Source organism: Lytechinus variegatus, chromosome 5, assembly GCF_018143015.1.
Source record: "Lytechinus variegatus isolate NC3 chromosome 5, Lvar_3.0, whole genome shotgun sequence".
In the NCBI taxonomy this organism is placed as follows: Eukaryota; Metazoa; Echinodermata; class Echinoidea; order Temnopleuroida; family Toxopneustidae; genus Lytechinus; species Lytechinus variegatus.
In genome coordinates, this window is record NC_054744.1 from 39831075 (window position 1) to 39847814 (window position 16740).

The 16740-nt window shown below is 36.0% G+C and overlaps 1 protein-coding gene across 1 annotated transcript in view; it reads left to right on the top strand.

Moving 5' to 3' along the window:
- Positions 1-11176: 11176 nt before the first annotated feature.
- Positions 11177-16740, top strand: part of LOC121416125 (AP-3 complex subunit beta-2-like) — a 32271-nt gene continuing 26707 nt past the window's right edge. Inside the window, exons 1-6 of the mRNA XM_041609590.1 lie at positions 11177-11362; positions 13276-13351; positions 14763-14837; positions 15273-15368; positions 16018-16178; positions 16420-16486. Coding sequence (XP_041465524.1) covers positions 11214-11362; positions 13276-13351; positions 14763-14837; positions 15273-15368; positions 16018-16178; positions 16420-16486 — 624 coding nt within the window. The 5' untranslated portion in view covers positions 11177-11213. The remainder of the gene's footprint in view (positions 11363-13275; positions 13352-14762; positions 14838-15272; positions 15369-16017; positions 16179-16419; positions 16487-16740) is intronic.

The following is a 16740-nucleotide window of genomic DNA, read 5'->3' on the forward strand; positions in this document are numbered from 1 at the left end:
TAATATTCCTGGTAGTAAAAATATGATTATTGGTGTAGTTTATAGACCTCCAAACTCAAATACAAATGACTTTCTAACTTACCTTTCCCAAACAACAAATAATCCAGCTCTCGTTAATAAGGATGTAATATTTATAGGTGATTTTAACATTGATTTATTGAAACACAACAATATATCTCAAGATTTTCTTGAAACTTTTTTTTCGGCCTCCTTCTTGCCTCTGATTTCTAAACCAACTCGTGTAGTTAATGAAACTGCTACACTTATTGACAATATTTTCTGCAACATTCTCCCTCCTCCCGATTCTTTTATAATACTTTCTGACATGACGGACCATTTCCCGATTCTTACTCATTTTTCATTAAGACGACCAATTAGACCGATACACTCCCAACAACGAAGACGTAGACCTACGCACGAAAATACAGCCAGTCTAGGTGCTTCTTTGGATAATGTCGACTGGTCAGTTGTATACAATTCTGTAGATGTTAATGCGTCCTTTAACCTTTTTATGAATATAATAAATGAGAAATTAGACCTGCATATACCCTTAAAAAAAGATAAGCGTAATACATACAAAACGATTTCTAAGTCACCATGGATATCGCCATCTATCTTACGTTCGATTAATAGAAAAAATAACTTATTTTATAAATTCAAAATGAAAGGTACAGAACAATCAAAAATAAAATACACATCTTATAAGAATACACTTACTAAAATATTACGCATTGAAAAGAAAAATTACTTTGCGAGGCAGTTGGCTCTATATAAACACGACATGCAAAACACATGGAAGGTTCTAAAACAGACCATGAATCTCTCCAATAATAAATCAAGTATTTCCAAAATAAGATTTAATAATGTCATTGTTGATGATGGTGACAACCTTTCAAATATTTTTAATAACCATTTCTCTTCCATTGGCGTAAATCTAGCTAAAGATATTCCTCCCGCGACGAAAAGTTTTTCGGACTTTCTCGGCCCGCCTAATCCAAATTCAATATTTTTTGCTCCAACATATAATCAAGAAGTTATTGATATAGTATCTGGTTTGAAAAATAAAAAAAGCCCTGGCTTTGATGAAATTAATAATTTTATTTTAAAATCCGTAATAAATTCTATTGTTTCCCCGCTGGTGCATATATTCAACCTTTCCTTAGAAAATGGTACAGTACCAAATCAAATGAAGATAGCCAAGGTAATTCCTTTATTTAAAAAAGGTGATAAGTTGGATGTCGGTAATTACCGACCTATTTCTCTTTTGTCCACATTTTCTAAGATCCTTGAAAGAATAGTATACGTCAGAACAGAAAAATTTTTGTCAATGCATAATATTTTATCTGATGTTCAATTTGGGTTTCGCGACAAGCACAACACCACTCATGCCCTGATGAATTTTGTCAACAAAGTAGTCAATGCTCTAGACAAATCTAGTCACCTTGTGGGTATTTTCCTGGACTACTCCAAGGCCTTCGATACCATTAATCATGAAATCCTACTTAAAAAAATATCTCACTATGGTGTGCGAGGGAAGGCCTTGGAGTGGTTCAGGAGCTACCTACTTAACAGACAACAATACGTGTTTGTTAAAGATCATAACTCCAATTTGAAATATGTTAACTGTGGAGTCCCCCAGGGTAGCTTATTGGGCCCACTTCTTTTCACAATTTATATAAATGATTTCTGTAGATCATCCAAAATATTATCCCTTATCTTGTTTGCAGATGATTCGACCTTATTTTTTTCTCATCAGAATCCACAAACTTTAGTTGATGTTATTAATTCTGAACTTATTAATGTTACTGAGTGGATAAGAGCCAATCGATTATCTTTGAACCTTAACAAAACAAAATACATGTTATTTAGTAATTCCATAGACAAGTTACCGATGAACATTATATTTGATAATACCCCATTAGAAATGGTACCTTACACCAAATTTCTTGGAATAACAGTTGACAGTAAACTTTCTTGGAAAAATCATATTGAAAATATATCCAAAATAATTTCACGAAATATTGGTGTTATTAATAGGCTAAAATTTTGCATTCCCTCCACATCATTAATCATGCTCTACTCATCCTTAATCTTGCCTTATTTGAACTATGGGATTCTTATTTGGGGTGATACCCATCAATATTTATTAGATAAATTGTTGCTTTTGCAAAAGAAAGCACTTCGTATTATTCATAGTACATGTTTCCGTTCTCATACGGACCCACTTTTTCTAGAAAGTAAACTGTTGAAAGTCAAAGACCTGTATTTACTACAGTTAGGGCACTTCATGTATAGTTATAATAATAATGCACTTCCCCATATTTTTGATGCCATGTTCCCTAAAAATCAATTTTATCATAACTACCCCACGAGACACTCTGACGAACTTCACATCCCACTTTACAGAACTTTACTGGCCAAAAATACATTCCTATTCAACGGTCCTAAATTTTGGAACTCACTCGCTAATAATGTTAAAGACAGTGTCTCCTTGAATTCATTCAAACGTAAACTCAAACGTATCCTGCTTAATTCCTATAATTCTTCTCAACGGAACTAACACTTCATTATCTTGATTATAATCCTTACATTTTTCACTTTAATTTATCTTTTTTCATCTATATTGTCCAGTCATATCCTTTGTTATTTCACCAGATCAAGCTGGTTCATGGTCAGCCCTTTCCCATTCTTAGTTTTACTCCTTTTTAAAAACTAGTTGTCTTGTACTGTCCTGTCTCTTGTTTTGTCTTGTCTTCTACGTCTTGTCATCACCTCTCTCTGTTTTTTTTCCTGTCTTGCGCAACATATCCTTTGCAACGAAGACCTCTTTGTGTGAAAAGGTTTGCATTTGTTCAGTTTTTATGTTTCCGTCAATATGATTTCTTTTTCTCTTTTTCTTTCCTGTAATACATGCATGTACGCATATAGTAAGTCGACTATAATTTCTTCTTTTCCAAGGGGGATCCACAATTTTACAAGCTTTGCTTTTTAGTGGATCCCCCTCATTTCCATATCCATTTATGCTCTATATTATACTGTTTTTTTTTACGAAGTAAGAATGCCCTTCTGTAAAATTGTATTTGATTTGTATTGTTTTATATTACTTTGTATTATGTTTTGAATGGAAATGAAATAAAAAAAGAATTGAAAAGAATTGAAATTAAATTGAAGGTTACAGATGAAGGGCTCCTACTTTGGACATGTTGGAGATTTAGCTAAAGTAAAAAATGAGAAACCTTCAGACGGTAACTCTTGCCAGTGTAAAGCTGCTTTCCCTAGGTACCCAGATAGCAAAGTATCTGGGGCCCATATGGGAATCATGTGGGCCTACTGGGGCCCATATGTACCATGTAAAACCCATATGTGGCCCATATGGTTTGTCCCACCTAGAACCCAGATAATAAATTCCATATGGGCCCCCATGTGGTATCTATGTGCGAAGTGGCATAATTATGGATCGACTGAGCCCAGATAGAAACATGGGGCCTATATGGGTTTTCCCACCTAGAACCCACATAATAAAACCATATGGGCCCCATGTGGTATCTATATGGGCGAAGTGGCATAATTACCCAGATAGCCATATCTGGGCCCCATATGGGTCCAATGTGGGTTATCTGGGACCCATATGGGCTAGAAGTGGGTAGGTCCACATGGGGCCCATATATATGGGGCCCATCTGGGTTATATCTGGGCCCATATGTACCAGATGAATATCATCTGGGCTGGAGATGGGCATTTCCAAGTGGGACCCAGATGGGCTAAAATATGTGGGACCCATCTGGGTTAAATCTGGGCCCATATGTACCAGATGAATATCATCTGGGCTGGAGATGGGCATTTCCAAGTGGGACCCAGATGGGCTAAAATATGTGGGACCCATCTGGGATGTATCTTGGCCCATATGTACCAGATGAATATCAGCTGGGCTGGAGATGGGCATATCACTGGATCGATCGATCTAGACTGCAGTCATGAATATTCATTACAACAGTAAATGACCAAAATTTTAGCTAAAACAGCTATAACAATTGAAATCTTTATGTTTATGCAAGGATTCACCGTAAAAGAGTTTAAGAAAAGTATGTAATTTATTACTATAAAATTAAAAATCGAAACATTTAATTTCAGGACAAAATTTTCAAGGTTAAATATTGAAAATAGTTATTAACCATTGCCTGTCAAGTATAGCAAACTCGCTGTATATATACAAGTCAATAACAAGATTCAGTGGTTAGGTGTAGGATAGGATTAGGATTTAGGGTTAGAATGTAGGATTATAGGATATGATAAGGATTAGAGTATTGGGTTGTAAAGTCACCTTAATGACACAAATTAATTTTTTTTAATTGATTAAAACATCGTGAACCTACATGGGGGCCACATGGGACCCATATAAAAGCACAGTATTGTTTTCATATGGGTTCCAGATTGGCCAAGTGGGGCCATACATAGCCCACATGGGCAACCCATATGGGGCCCATATGGGAGCAATGTGGGCCTGCCCATATTCAACCCACACTAAACCCACTTGGCCCAAATGGGCCCCACATAGGGTGTACATATGGGTCCCAGATTGGCCAGGTGGGGCCCATATGGGCTCATACATAGCCCAAATGGGCCCCATATGGTTTACATGGGTACGATGTGGGCCTGCCCATATTTACCCCACGCGAAACCCTGGCCCATATGGGCCCAAGACGGGGTGTACGGTGCAAGAAACACATGGGGCCCAGATGGGCCCATACATAGCCCACATGGGCAACCCATATGGGGCCCACATTTTAGCCCAGATAAGCCCACAAGTAACCCATATGGGCCCCATATATTTTGCTCACTGAGTAGGACATACATGAGGATATTTCAAGCCTTTGACTAGGGGGCTAAGCCTAGGGATATTTTTGTCCTGATTGCGACAATAATTATTGCATAAAATTTAGGAAGCGATATAAACAGTCTTTTTTTCTTCCCGTTCCTTATTTTCAATCCTCTGCAGCCCGGTCGTGTTATTAATATGATTAAATTCTTCTTCTTCTTGTCTTTTTCTTCCTCAACCAAATTAGCTCTTTCCTCATTCCGTTCTACCTTTGGTTTCGCGTTTTTTGCTATTTTGTCATCTTTTAATTTCTTTCCCTTTCATACTAATCATGCTAATCATGCTAATGTATTAGTAGGCCTATTTCGGAATGATTTGTTCTTTCTCATTATGTTCTTCTCTCGTTCCTTTTCCCGCTTCCGTTCCGTTTTCCATTTTTATGGGGGTTTTTTTCTTCATAGTTATTTTCAATGATTTACCTTTCCTCCTTTTCTATTTCCCTTTTCCTTCCCCTTCCCCTTCTCCTTCCTCTTTCTTTCTCCCTCCCTTTCCCCTTTTCCTTTTTTTTATTTTCCCGGTGAAATCCGCAAGGAAGGCGCAGCCTGCCCCCTGCCCCGGCTGTTACGCCACTAAATAAAGAGGCATAATTTATTTTAGAGTGCCAAACTTGAGAGAATGATGTCGATAAAAACCAACATTTAATTTGGAATTTAGCATCCATTTTCGGTTCATTTTAACGAAAAGTTTAAGACCATTCCACCCCCCCCCCCCCACGAAATGACACCGACCCTTAAAGGACAAGTCCATCTCAACAATGAGTTGATGTGAATTTATTAGGGAAAATCCAACAAACATAACACTGAAAATTTCATCAAACTCGGATGAATAATAAGAAAATTATGACATTTTAAAATTTCGCTAAATTTCACAAAACAGTTATATGCACATCCTGGTCGGTATGCAAATGAGGAGACTGATGACGTCATCCACTCACTATTTCTTTTGTATTATATGAAATATGATATTTCCTAATTTTCTCCTCCTTGTCAAGGGAAACAACGACTAATTCCTCCCTAGACATGTAGGAATTAGCATTGATTAATATTATATGGTTCAGTCAAGTTGGTCCATAATCTGTAAAAAAAAAAATTGGAACATTTAATTCACACAATATATAAAACAAAAGAAATAGTAAGTGCGGGACATCATCGGCCGTCTCATTTCCATGTCACTGAGAGTTGTGCATATCACTGTTTTGTGAAAAATAAGCGAAACTTATCACAAGTGTCATAACTTTGCTTTTTTACATCCGATTTTGATGAAATTTTCAGTGTTATGCTAATTTGATTTTACTCTAAATATATTCAAATTAACATTTTTCTGGGGTGGACTTGACCTTTAACTCTAAGGGGAAGCTCAACCTGATATTGGCCTGAGGTTTTTTTTCAATCCAAAATCCATCAAAGAATAACGGTGTTAAGAATTTCAAAACTTTTCATTTAGTAACGCCTTTTTTTCTTCCCTCCTTTTTTCTTAACTTTCTTTTTTAAAGTAAGATTTAGCTCCCCTCCCTTTTTCTTGATTATTTTCTTTCTCCCAGCCTTCTTTTCCCTTTTTTCTTTTTCAGTTTTCATAATGGATCATAATCTTCTTTCTCCCTTATTTACATTTTGCTATTTTCCGTTCAACAAAATAAACAAAATATAATACAAAATAACACAGTCAATTATTCAATGATAACTATATTGACGATAACTTATTAAACAGGAACTAAAGTGAGCTGCAATTATCATGGCTCTAAAGACTGTATGGAACAAAATAGATGGACTTGCCAAGAAGAGAAAAGTATAAGATGGGCAAGCGAACATGGTAACTTATAGTTTTAATACCTGATTAACAGAACTATATACAATAATAAAAGCTGACTGAAGACGAGCTTTAAACAAACAATCGAAAAAAAAACTATCAATGCGATGTAAAGTATTGACAAATTCGATTTTTTTTAGTTTAAAGGAGAATGAAACATTTAGAACAAGATAGCTAGTGTGAAAACAGAAAAATCAAAGAAACAGATTAACGAAAGTTTGGGAGAAATCGGACAAATAATGACAAGGTTATGAGCATTTGAATATTGTGATCACTAACTATGGAGATCCTCTCATTGGCAATGCGACAAAGATGTGTAATGTCACTTGCGAAAAACTCTCTCCATATTTCACTTAAAATAATACATCCTGGATAAAGAGTTTGTATCCCCAAATTAGGCATGAAAGGAAAAAGCAAAAAGAGACATTTGGAGGGTATTTTATAGTCCATCTAAGGGAAAGTTGTTCACATGTGACATCACACATCCTTGTCGCATTGCCAATGAGAGGATCTCCATAGCATTTGTGATCGCAATATTCCTATATAATTTTCTCATTGTTTGTCAGATTTTTCTCAAACTTTCGTTGATCTGTTTCTTTACTTTTTTATGTTTCGATATATATACAAACCTACTTTTTCCCCATTCCCATTCTTGGAGGTTCTTTTAAATCGTTTATAGGGAATCATAGGGAATTATACGGAATTCCAATACACCGGTCAAAAATATTTTTTGCTAATATACGGGTTTGGGGTAGACTAGTGATACGTTCTCTCGTTGATTGGGTAATCGTGTATAGAAGAGTACAGAACATAGGCCAATGAGGTGAGATCATCTTTACTTATTGGGCTAGTTGAAAAAGATATAAATCATTTACTTTTTAATAATATTCTATGTGCAATCTGAATTGAATTTGAAAAATTATCCTAAAGGCCACCTTCTTCTGCAACAACAGTATCTTTCGTAATTGAGTTTGGATTGCACAACCCCATGCCCATAGACGGGTCCAGGGGTCCAAGGGGCCCGGTACCACCCCCCCCCCCTTATTGGTGGAGCAAAAAAATGGGAGAAATGGGAGGAGAAAAAAGAAGAAGAGGAAAAACGGGTGCATAAAATAAGATTGCGGAAAGACTTAAAAAATAATTAGAATCTTTCATGCCACTACATGAAATTTCACTCGCGCTTCGTGCTCGCATTGCCTGACAGGTGATTTACATATCTTATTCAATATGGAGCTTTGAATATCAAGTTTGGAAATCAATATGGAAAACATTTCACCTTGGAAATCCAACTTTCATTATTTTGTGTGATCTTAAAAAGTGCTCTGTAAAAATTTGAGTTTTATTTTCTGAATATTATCATTTTCTGCTCGCGCTAAGCGTTTGCAACTTTTAATTTATCAGGTACCTATTATTTTCGTGTATAAAGTTTTCAAAATGTCCCTTTTCAGGTCTGATTGTCAAAACGTATCAGATAGCACTACACGCTCGCATTTTGATTGGCGAGTTATGTATGTTTTAATTACAGAGATGCCAAGTACAAAGACCAGCTATGTGTGAGATTGAGTCTCACGCATAATGCGTGAGACTTGGTAGCTCTGTAATTAGTGATTGTCCGGGGTGATTATATACAACAAACTACTTAAAAGCTCCTTTACATAACAATTTATCAAAAATTTTGGCTCACGATTTGCGCTCGCATTAATGGATAAAAATATTAATTGATGCATCCTAGATATTCCTACTTACAAAAAGTGCTTGAAATGGCCAGTTTTCAGGCAATAATATCATCAGATTTCTCGCTTTCATTAGGCATTGATAATTAAAATACTAATCTAATTATTAAGTTGTCTCTTTTGTTTCATCTTGCGCTTAGCAAGAGGAAAATGAAGATAGTCATCATTTTTATATGATGGCATGTCCTAAGGATGTCCTATGTCGAAACTCAGTCTTATAGTAATATAAATAATGAAAAATATCAGCTCTTTATCAAGTGCGATCCATATCCACCTCACAATTTCCCAACAAAGTGCTTGAAATCTAGAGCTGAAATGTGAATTAGTTAAAAGTCGCGCTTCGCGCTTTGATTTTCATGATAAAGGATGTATTTAGAATGCCTAGATTTTCCGCTCGCGCTTCGCGCTCGCATTCATTGTTTGTTCTTTTTAAGTTACAAAATGTGCTTAGAATTTCCATTCTTTTTAAATCAAAATATAAAAAAATCAGCTCGCGCTCGCACTGTTTGATTGATGAAATATGTAGTCTTCATAGCTAACTGCTAACAGTCTTTAACACTTACCTTTTCCATCAGTTCATTTCTGCTCGCACTTCGCGTTCGTAGTTATTATTTAGTTGCATATATGCATCAAGTTTACAGGATAACAAACATTGCCCAGAATGTTCAAATTTTAGGAAAAATACATACAATTTTCAAAAAAAATTAGCTCACGCTTTGCGCTCGCATTATCAATAAGGACTATGATTATTACACATTTATGCTGATTCATAACAATGAAGCCAAGAAGTGAAGACCACCCCTTCAAAGAAACAAACAAAACTCATCTTCGAACAGCCGATCAGGGAAAATATGGCTGAAAAAATTCTGCCCCCCTCCCTATTGGGGAAGGCTTGATCCGCCCCTGTATTCGTAACTTTTTAATTACGAACAGCTTTATGAAACACCTACCATATCCTTATTTTCTCCCTTTCTTATACTGTTTCCTTCCACTCATAACGCGATTTCGCCTGACCCAAGGGGTCACCCCCATTCGGGGATTTCCTTAGACTTCCAGATTCACACTTGCGGGGGGGGGGGGAGATCGATGTTTTCCTCCTTAAAGTTACTTTTTCCCCGGCCCAATTATGATAAGGCCCTAGTTTTCCCTTGTAATTTTCTCTTATTTCCTCTTCCATTTCTTTTCTCATATATCCTATTTTTGCTAACTGGGATGGTGAGCCAGTAACGTGGAGACCATCCCATCAATTAAGTTCGACATCATTTTCTAATTTCTTTCCCTACTTCGCCATTTTTTATGCAGGGGGGGGGGGTTCCAGGACCAATTCGATCCCAGCCAATCTCTCTTCACCTCCGGCCCCGTTACCGTTTATTTTCCTTTTTAATCAGTCCTTCAGTCTCTCATCTTGTATTCTCTTTCTTCTTTTTTTCGGCGGGGGTGGGGTGGGCTTGGACCGTCGGAAAGGCGCATTCGACCCCCATGAATCCACGCCCGCGTGCATTGATGTCCCAACATTCAGTATCAAAGGGTCGATTTCTATCTAAATTATTGGAAGATTCTTCAAAATGACATATTCGTTTGAGCACTTCATCCCGGGCACTTCAGGTTTACTTTTATGTTTGACCATGGACCTCTATGGTTTGACAAAATCATAAATTTATAACAAATGAGGACCCTTATTTTCCGGACCAATTTTCAGTATGTGTGGGGGGCGGGGGTGCCGCTGGTCCTTGGTCTGAAAGTGATGTATTTTCTAACATTTAGCTAAAAATAAAAGAAAATATTATAAAAAAAATAATTGATAAGTCGATTGATATTATCATAGAGTCAATGATATAGACTACAAAATATACCTCTCCAGAGATCTGACGTCGATGGCCATCGGGATATAGTATAGATAAGTAGAAAATCAATTACATCGACTCAGTGCAAATATTGATTTTACTCCGGCCAACCTAGGCCTACATACACGCGAAAACATATATGAGTGCAGTTTGGTCACTTAATGACATGCATGGATCCTTGAATAGAAAAGAGATCTATCATAAAAAGAGAGTGGCTCTATATAATACCACAGAGCGCTCCAGTGGACGTGGGCAGAGGCTCACATACCACCACAATAATTAAGCAGAGAGTCTGGATGCCGGACGGTCATTTCCTATGTTTTTGTAGTCAATCAGTTTCTTCAATCTGGCATTGACATTTTATTATCAACCCGACAATAATCATCATATCACTTAGATTTCAAGCAACCATCGCACCAAGTGAATCCATCATGCAACGCTGGGTAAAAACATCAATCCATTATTTTTCTTTATCATTATGTTCATACAGGCTCTTTTTGGTATAAAACATAGAAGTAAATAAACAATAATAAGCTACTAATTTTGTTTTTGAAAATCGTTCTTTTTTCTGAAGTACCGATACTTTGCCACGGCACATGTATCAAATGACGAAGTATGAATCTATGTATATTTTCTTTTTTTACTTATTGTGACTTTGTGTGCCTGATATGATATATTTTGTGCATGAGATAATTTCAACTCCCTGCAGCTATATACTCAGTAACTAAAGCCCATGCCACCTGGCAATGAGCTCCCATATGTTTATAGTTTGGTGGAGCGCGGGCGTGAACCTGTGCAGTATAGTGTTTACCCCGAGCTAGCTGCTGCTGCAGTGCGCTAGCTAGCTGCATATATGTACTCAGCGGCGCGGCGCGGCCCCGGTCCCGATGCGATATTCGTCCAATATTCGCTCTCGATCTTCAAGCCAGAAACCCCATTAATGCAATTTTATTAATGTCATTCTTTGTGCAGGACTACGAGAAAATGGCTGCGGACTCATCCAGGTCGTATGCTAATGAAAAGACTCCTTCGACTGGATCAGGGGAGGCAGATATAGCGGCTGATCCAGCAAGTGGAGGGTTTTTTGCCACGGATTACAAGAAGTAAGAACCTAGATTCTAGATTTTTAGATTTTGCCACGACTAGATATTTGTGTTTGGAGATCAGACAGAGCAAGTCGAGTGTGAGCTGAGCGATGTAATGATGTATGATGCTGTACAGACGTACATGCAGGCATATTCATTGCCATTGTGTGGATCTGGTTATTACTATACTCGCCACTAGATCTAGTCTATAGTCAGAAAATGTGCAAATAAGAAACATGTTCATGATGATAGTTGTAATAATTTGTCTTTGATTCTAATCATAGCTAAATCATATATTAAGTCCATGCTAGTTACTGCACTACAGACATTTTATATATTGGTATCAACATGATCAACTTTAAAATTAATCATGTTTTAAAATGTTCTGTCCAAATGTATACTAAAATAGGGGCGAGGAGTGGACAAAGATTGACTTCAGTCTCTTGAGGAGGTGTAAAATTAGAGCAAGATGTAGACTTATAAATTAGTCCAGCGGAAAAACCGACCAAGGAGAGACTGAATCTTTTCGTCCAGATGTGAAATTGCCTAGATCAAATTATATTGCAATTTTAGCGAGATTATAAAAAACTGTAATGTTAGTCAGATGGAGCAATTATCAATTTGTTTTCTCCGTCTAAAGTCCTACAGTACCCTACCTGTGAATTTGCCTCTTGATCTGTTATAATTATAAATGTTGACCCAAACAAGATGAATTAGGGATGGTCCGGGCTGAAAATATTAATAGCTAAATAAATAAAGTTCACAGAGCAAAATGCTGAAAATTTCATCAAAATCGGATAACAAATAACGAAGTTATTGAATTTTTTAAATTTGTCATTAATTTGTGAAAACAGTTACATGCACATTGTCATGAATATTCATTAGTTGGGCTGATGATGTCACATCCCCACTTACTTTTTCTTATGTTTTTACATGAAATCATAAATGTTTCATTTTTTCATACATGTGATGATGTGTAAATGATCTGTCAATGTTGCGGCAATAAATAACTAATGCACTTAATCAGTTGGAAATCCAATTTTCACTAATCCTGATTTCATATGATAAAAGAACAATTGGGGATATGACATCATCAGCCCACCCAATGAATATTCATAAAGACATGCTTAGAACTGTTTCACCGGAATAAGCAAATATTTAAAATTCAATAACTTTGTCCGATTTTGATCAAATTTTCAGCATTTTGCTAAGTGAATTTAAGTGTGTTTATTAAAATAAAAATATCTCTATCCTGGACCATTCCGTTAAACATCAGGAGACAGAAATTAACGAGATGAATTAAATGTCATCATCATAACAAATTTAATTTGCCTTTAAAGGAATCTGTAATTTGCTTGAAATGTTGACCATATTTTTAATAAATATTAGGTTCCAAACAGACCCTAGTTTGATTTGTTGGCATTTATCTTCTTCCTCAGCTCTGGTTAGAGATCTTCAGCAAAATGCTGCAGGTCTAGATTAGTATAATGTACACTTTGGTCAGTCAGGTCAGGAGCAGATCTAGAGGGAGCTTAGGAATAGGAGTTAGATCCAGTCGAATGGCATGAATGAATTTGAAGGATCAGGGCAATCAAGCTGAGTTGGAGGATGCAGAGAGGGAGAGAGAAGGGCCAAGGAATGATCAGCCAAAAGAGCAATTTTAAAGCATTTTTAAACAAATGAGATTTCAACATTTTATAGTGATTTGTCATTTTAGATGATAGACTTTGCAAAACATGTACAGCTGTACACTATGTACCATACACGTACATTGTTAACACTCATTATAATCACCCATATGACTATGAAATTATATATATATGTGAACATCAAGGAATGTCCTAAAAGTTTTGTTTAATGTTAATAACTGAATCACTGAATATATTCAGGAACATGTGCATTTTAATAGTTATAAATTGTCTTTTTTTCAGGCATGAAGATCTTAAAGCAATGCTGGATGGGAATAAAGATGGGTTGAAGTTGGAAGCTATGAAGCGCATTATTGGTGTAAGTAGATATTGATCTTTGTTTATTTCGTCAATGTGCCAATCCATGGGATAACATGTTACAAGAAGTTTATAGCAAGTCCACTTCTCACAAGGAATTATGATTGATAATACATATATGGCAAGCCTTCTGTGTTATAATTTGAGGAGGTGTGAAAGCTCAATCAGTGAGGGGGTTTTGGATTCCAGTGACCAGGGATCGATTCCCCCTTGGTGCGTTAGTGCCCTTTGGCATTTATCGTCATTACCATGTCCCTCTGAGAGGACCCTAAGTCGTTGGAATTCTGGTTGCTCGCTTACAAGCATTCTTGCTCTCAGCAGTCAGGTAAATATTGCCACTACTATCAAGCTAAGAGTTGCAGCTGCTGTTCATTTGTGAATAAAAAGAATCCAGCTAATTCATATAGGCACTGATCATGTATGAATTTAGAGAACTAAAACTTTAATTTTTTTTAAGTGGACATGGATTGGAAAATATTATACAGGGGCTCAGGGCAGTATCAAGCTATTTTATATCCTTATGAGTTTTACATACCTGTATCAACTTGGTCAGGTAAATGAGATCCAAGTCACTTTATTTTTCATTTGTGGTGACTTAAAAATTGTGTTACTTAGATGATTTGAATCTCGTATTTTGACACATGTACATGTACATGTATGTAGATTCGCAGCATCGAGTATAAAATCAAATGAAAGCTGTTTTGTAGTTATTGTTGTACTTATGAATACCTAATATACATTGTAACCAGTAGAATGCCTGATTCAGGGTATCATCCCATGATGACAAATGTCTGTAGTAAAGTTGTAGGACTTTCTACTTCCTCTCTTATAGAGGAATACAGGAAACTTGGTCCTAGCATGAAGCTTTAGAGAATTTCAGCACTATTTTTAAATCATTGATCAACAGAGTTGTCTTTGTTTAATTTATGGGTTTTTTTTAAATAACTTACTATTTTTCTTGCTAAAAGGTTGCTAGAGATGTAATAACATGTTACAAAAAGTCCCCCCCCCCCCATTATTACTTATTGAATTTTATCATTAAACTTCATGTAGTAAAACAATCGAGGAGAAAAAATGGAAACCAAAGAAAAGTTTATAATTCAAACTTTTGAGAAACAACATTAATTGGCAAATTAAATGCTCAGGGTCCATTGATATATTTACATGTAACAATTCTTGTAATAGGTAGATAGATTAATTATTCTAGAAATTAGATAATGTGTATGTTCTTTAGATAAATCATATGGTTGGTAGTTTGAAATACATGTAAGGTTTGAAATAAGTAATGGTCAAGCCACCATTATTTAAAAAGATAAAAAACATGAAATTACAAAATGCCAATTTTGTTAAGTGAACATATGCAGTTTGAGTAGATTGCTTGACTAGAGCTCATATTTTATTTGAATTTGCAGATGATAGCCAAAGGTAAAGATGCATCTGATCTCTTTGCAGCTGTGGTTAAAAATGTTGTCTCTAAAAATATAGAGGTGAGTGTAAAATCCATGGCCATCATCAGTTTATTTGAACAGTGCTGATATACTGTATATTTATGCTGGCTTGATTTGATTGGTGATCGTATTACAATCCTTGAGAAAGCCCTTCTCTATCTGCCAAAATATCTATTTGTTTTGGGGGGTTTCTGTTCAAAATACATCTTTAATCTTGACTTGATTGGACTGTAGAAAAGTGTACTGTATAATGTGTAAAAATATGAGACTAAAAATTAAGATCGGTTTAATCTACATCCCCTATTTTTCTCCTCCCGACTACCTCCTCCTTTTCATCCTCCCTCTTTCCTCGTCACTTTTCTCTTTTATACCACCTCTCTTTCTCTCTGTAATGACGTCCTTATCCATAATCTCACTCCCTCACTTTATCCCATTTTCCCTCCATTCTAAATCTCTTCCTTTCCGTCTCATCAGATCAAGAAGTTGGTTTATGTTTACTTGGTTCGATATGCCGAGGAACAACAAGACCTGGCTTTGCTATCGATCAGTACATTCCAGAAAGGACTCAAGGTAAGACACATGGGGAAGGAGAGGGTTGTCTTTCATGAGCATCTTGTCAGAGATTTATCCACGGAAAAAAATTAAATGGGAGCTTTGGGGAAACTCGGGAAAATCTTCCCCTGAAAGGATCAAAAGAGCTCTGGAAAATGAAAAAAGAGCCCCTAAAAATCCCCATTCGCTGAAATGTTAAAGCGTATCAAATGTTGTATATTTCAGGAGATTGTGAAAAAAGCCCCTAAATAAAAAAAAATGAAACAATAAATTTGCTTGCATTTATCACTTTAGTACAGATGGTTAAAAACTGTAGAAAATCTTGCATCTGATTGGCTCAGAACAAATTTTGAAGTGAAAGTAACCGACAATGTGATGGTTCATGAAATATTACCTAGGAGGTATTACATAAAAAAAAATTATTTGTAACAAAGGTGATTTGTTTACACTGTATGAGAATTATCCATGAGATCATGAAGTGAATGGGCAGAACGGCTACATGTAGATTCAATTTCTTGATGTCTGTATATTGGTTGATAATGAATATTTTTATTCACTTGCAACAGAAGATAGACAAATGTAATCAAGAATTTCTGAGGGAAAAGGATTTGACACTTGTCATAATTATTCCAACAGCATTTTTCTTGCATATTTTTTTTCTGACTAGGATCCCAACCAGTTGATCAGAGCATCAGCCCTTCGTGTTCTCTCAAGTATTCGTGTTCATATGATTGTACCCATCATGATGCTAGCAATCAAGGAAAGTGTCAATGACATGTCACCGTATGTCCGCAAAACTGCCGCTCATGCCATTCCAAAGCTTTACAAGTAAGTATCAATGTCAATAATGATAATAATTTTTTAGTATAAAGATGTTTTCATTAAGATTGATTTTATGGTGTTCAACTCTTGAAAATGTATGATAGAATAGAACATGTTGGGATTTCACCATTGCCATTATCATCATCGTTAAATTCAGATGATCAGGTATTATTTATGTGATTGATATTGCATAACACATTTGTTGTTGTTATCATGAATTCATTCTTCCATGTATTTGTTTCATCAGCATGGATCCGGAACAGAAGGATCAACTTGTAGAAGTAATTGAGAAACTCCTGGCTGACAAGACTACAGTGAGTTATACTTATTACAAACCAAGTAGCAAATACCATTATTAGCCATTAAGTAAGAATCTGAATTTTTGAGTGTTTGATTGAAATACCAATATGGGTATCTGTCACGTACAATGATCTTCGTGTTTCAAATTTGTAAGATCTCTGTTTTACAGGCCTGCTGTTTTTAAGAGGAATATCCTATTTCAAACTATTCTCTTCGTAATGTCTGCCTATTTCTTATATAGTCCTCAATGTTGGAAGGTGCATACTTT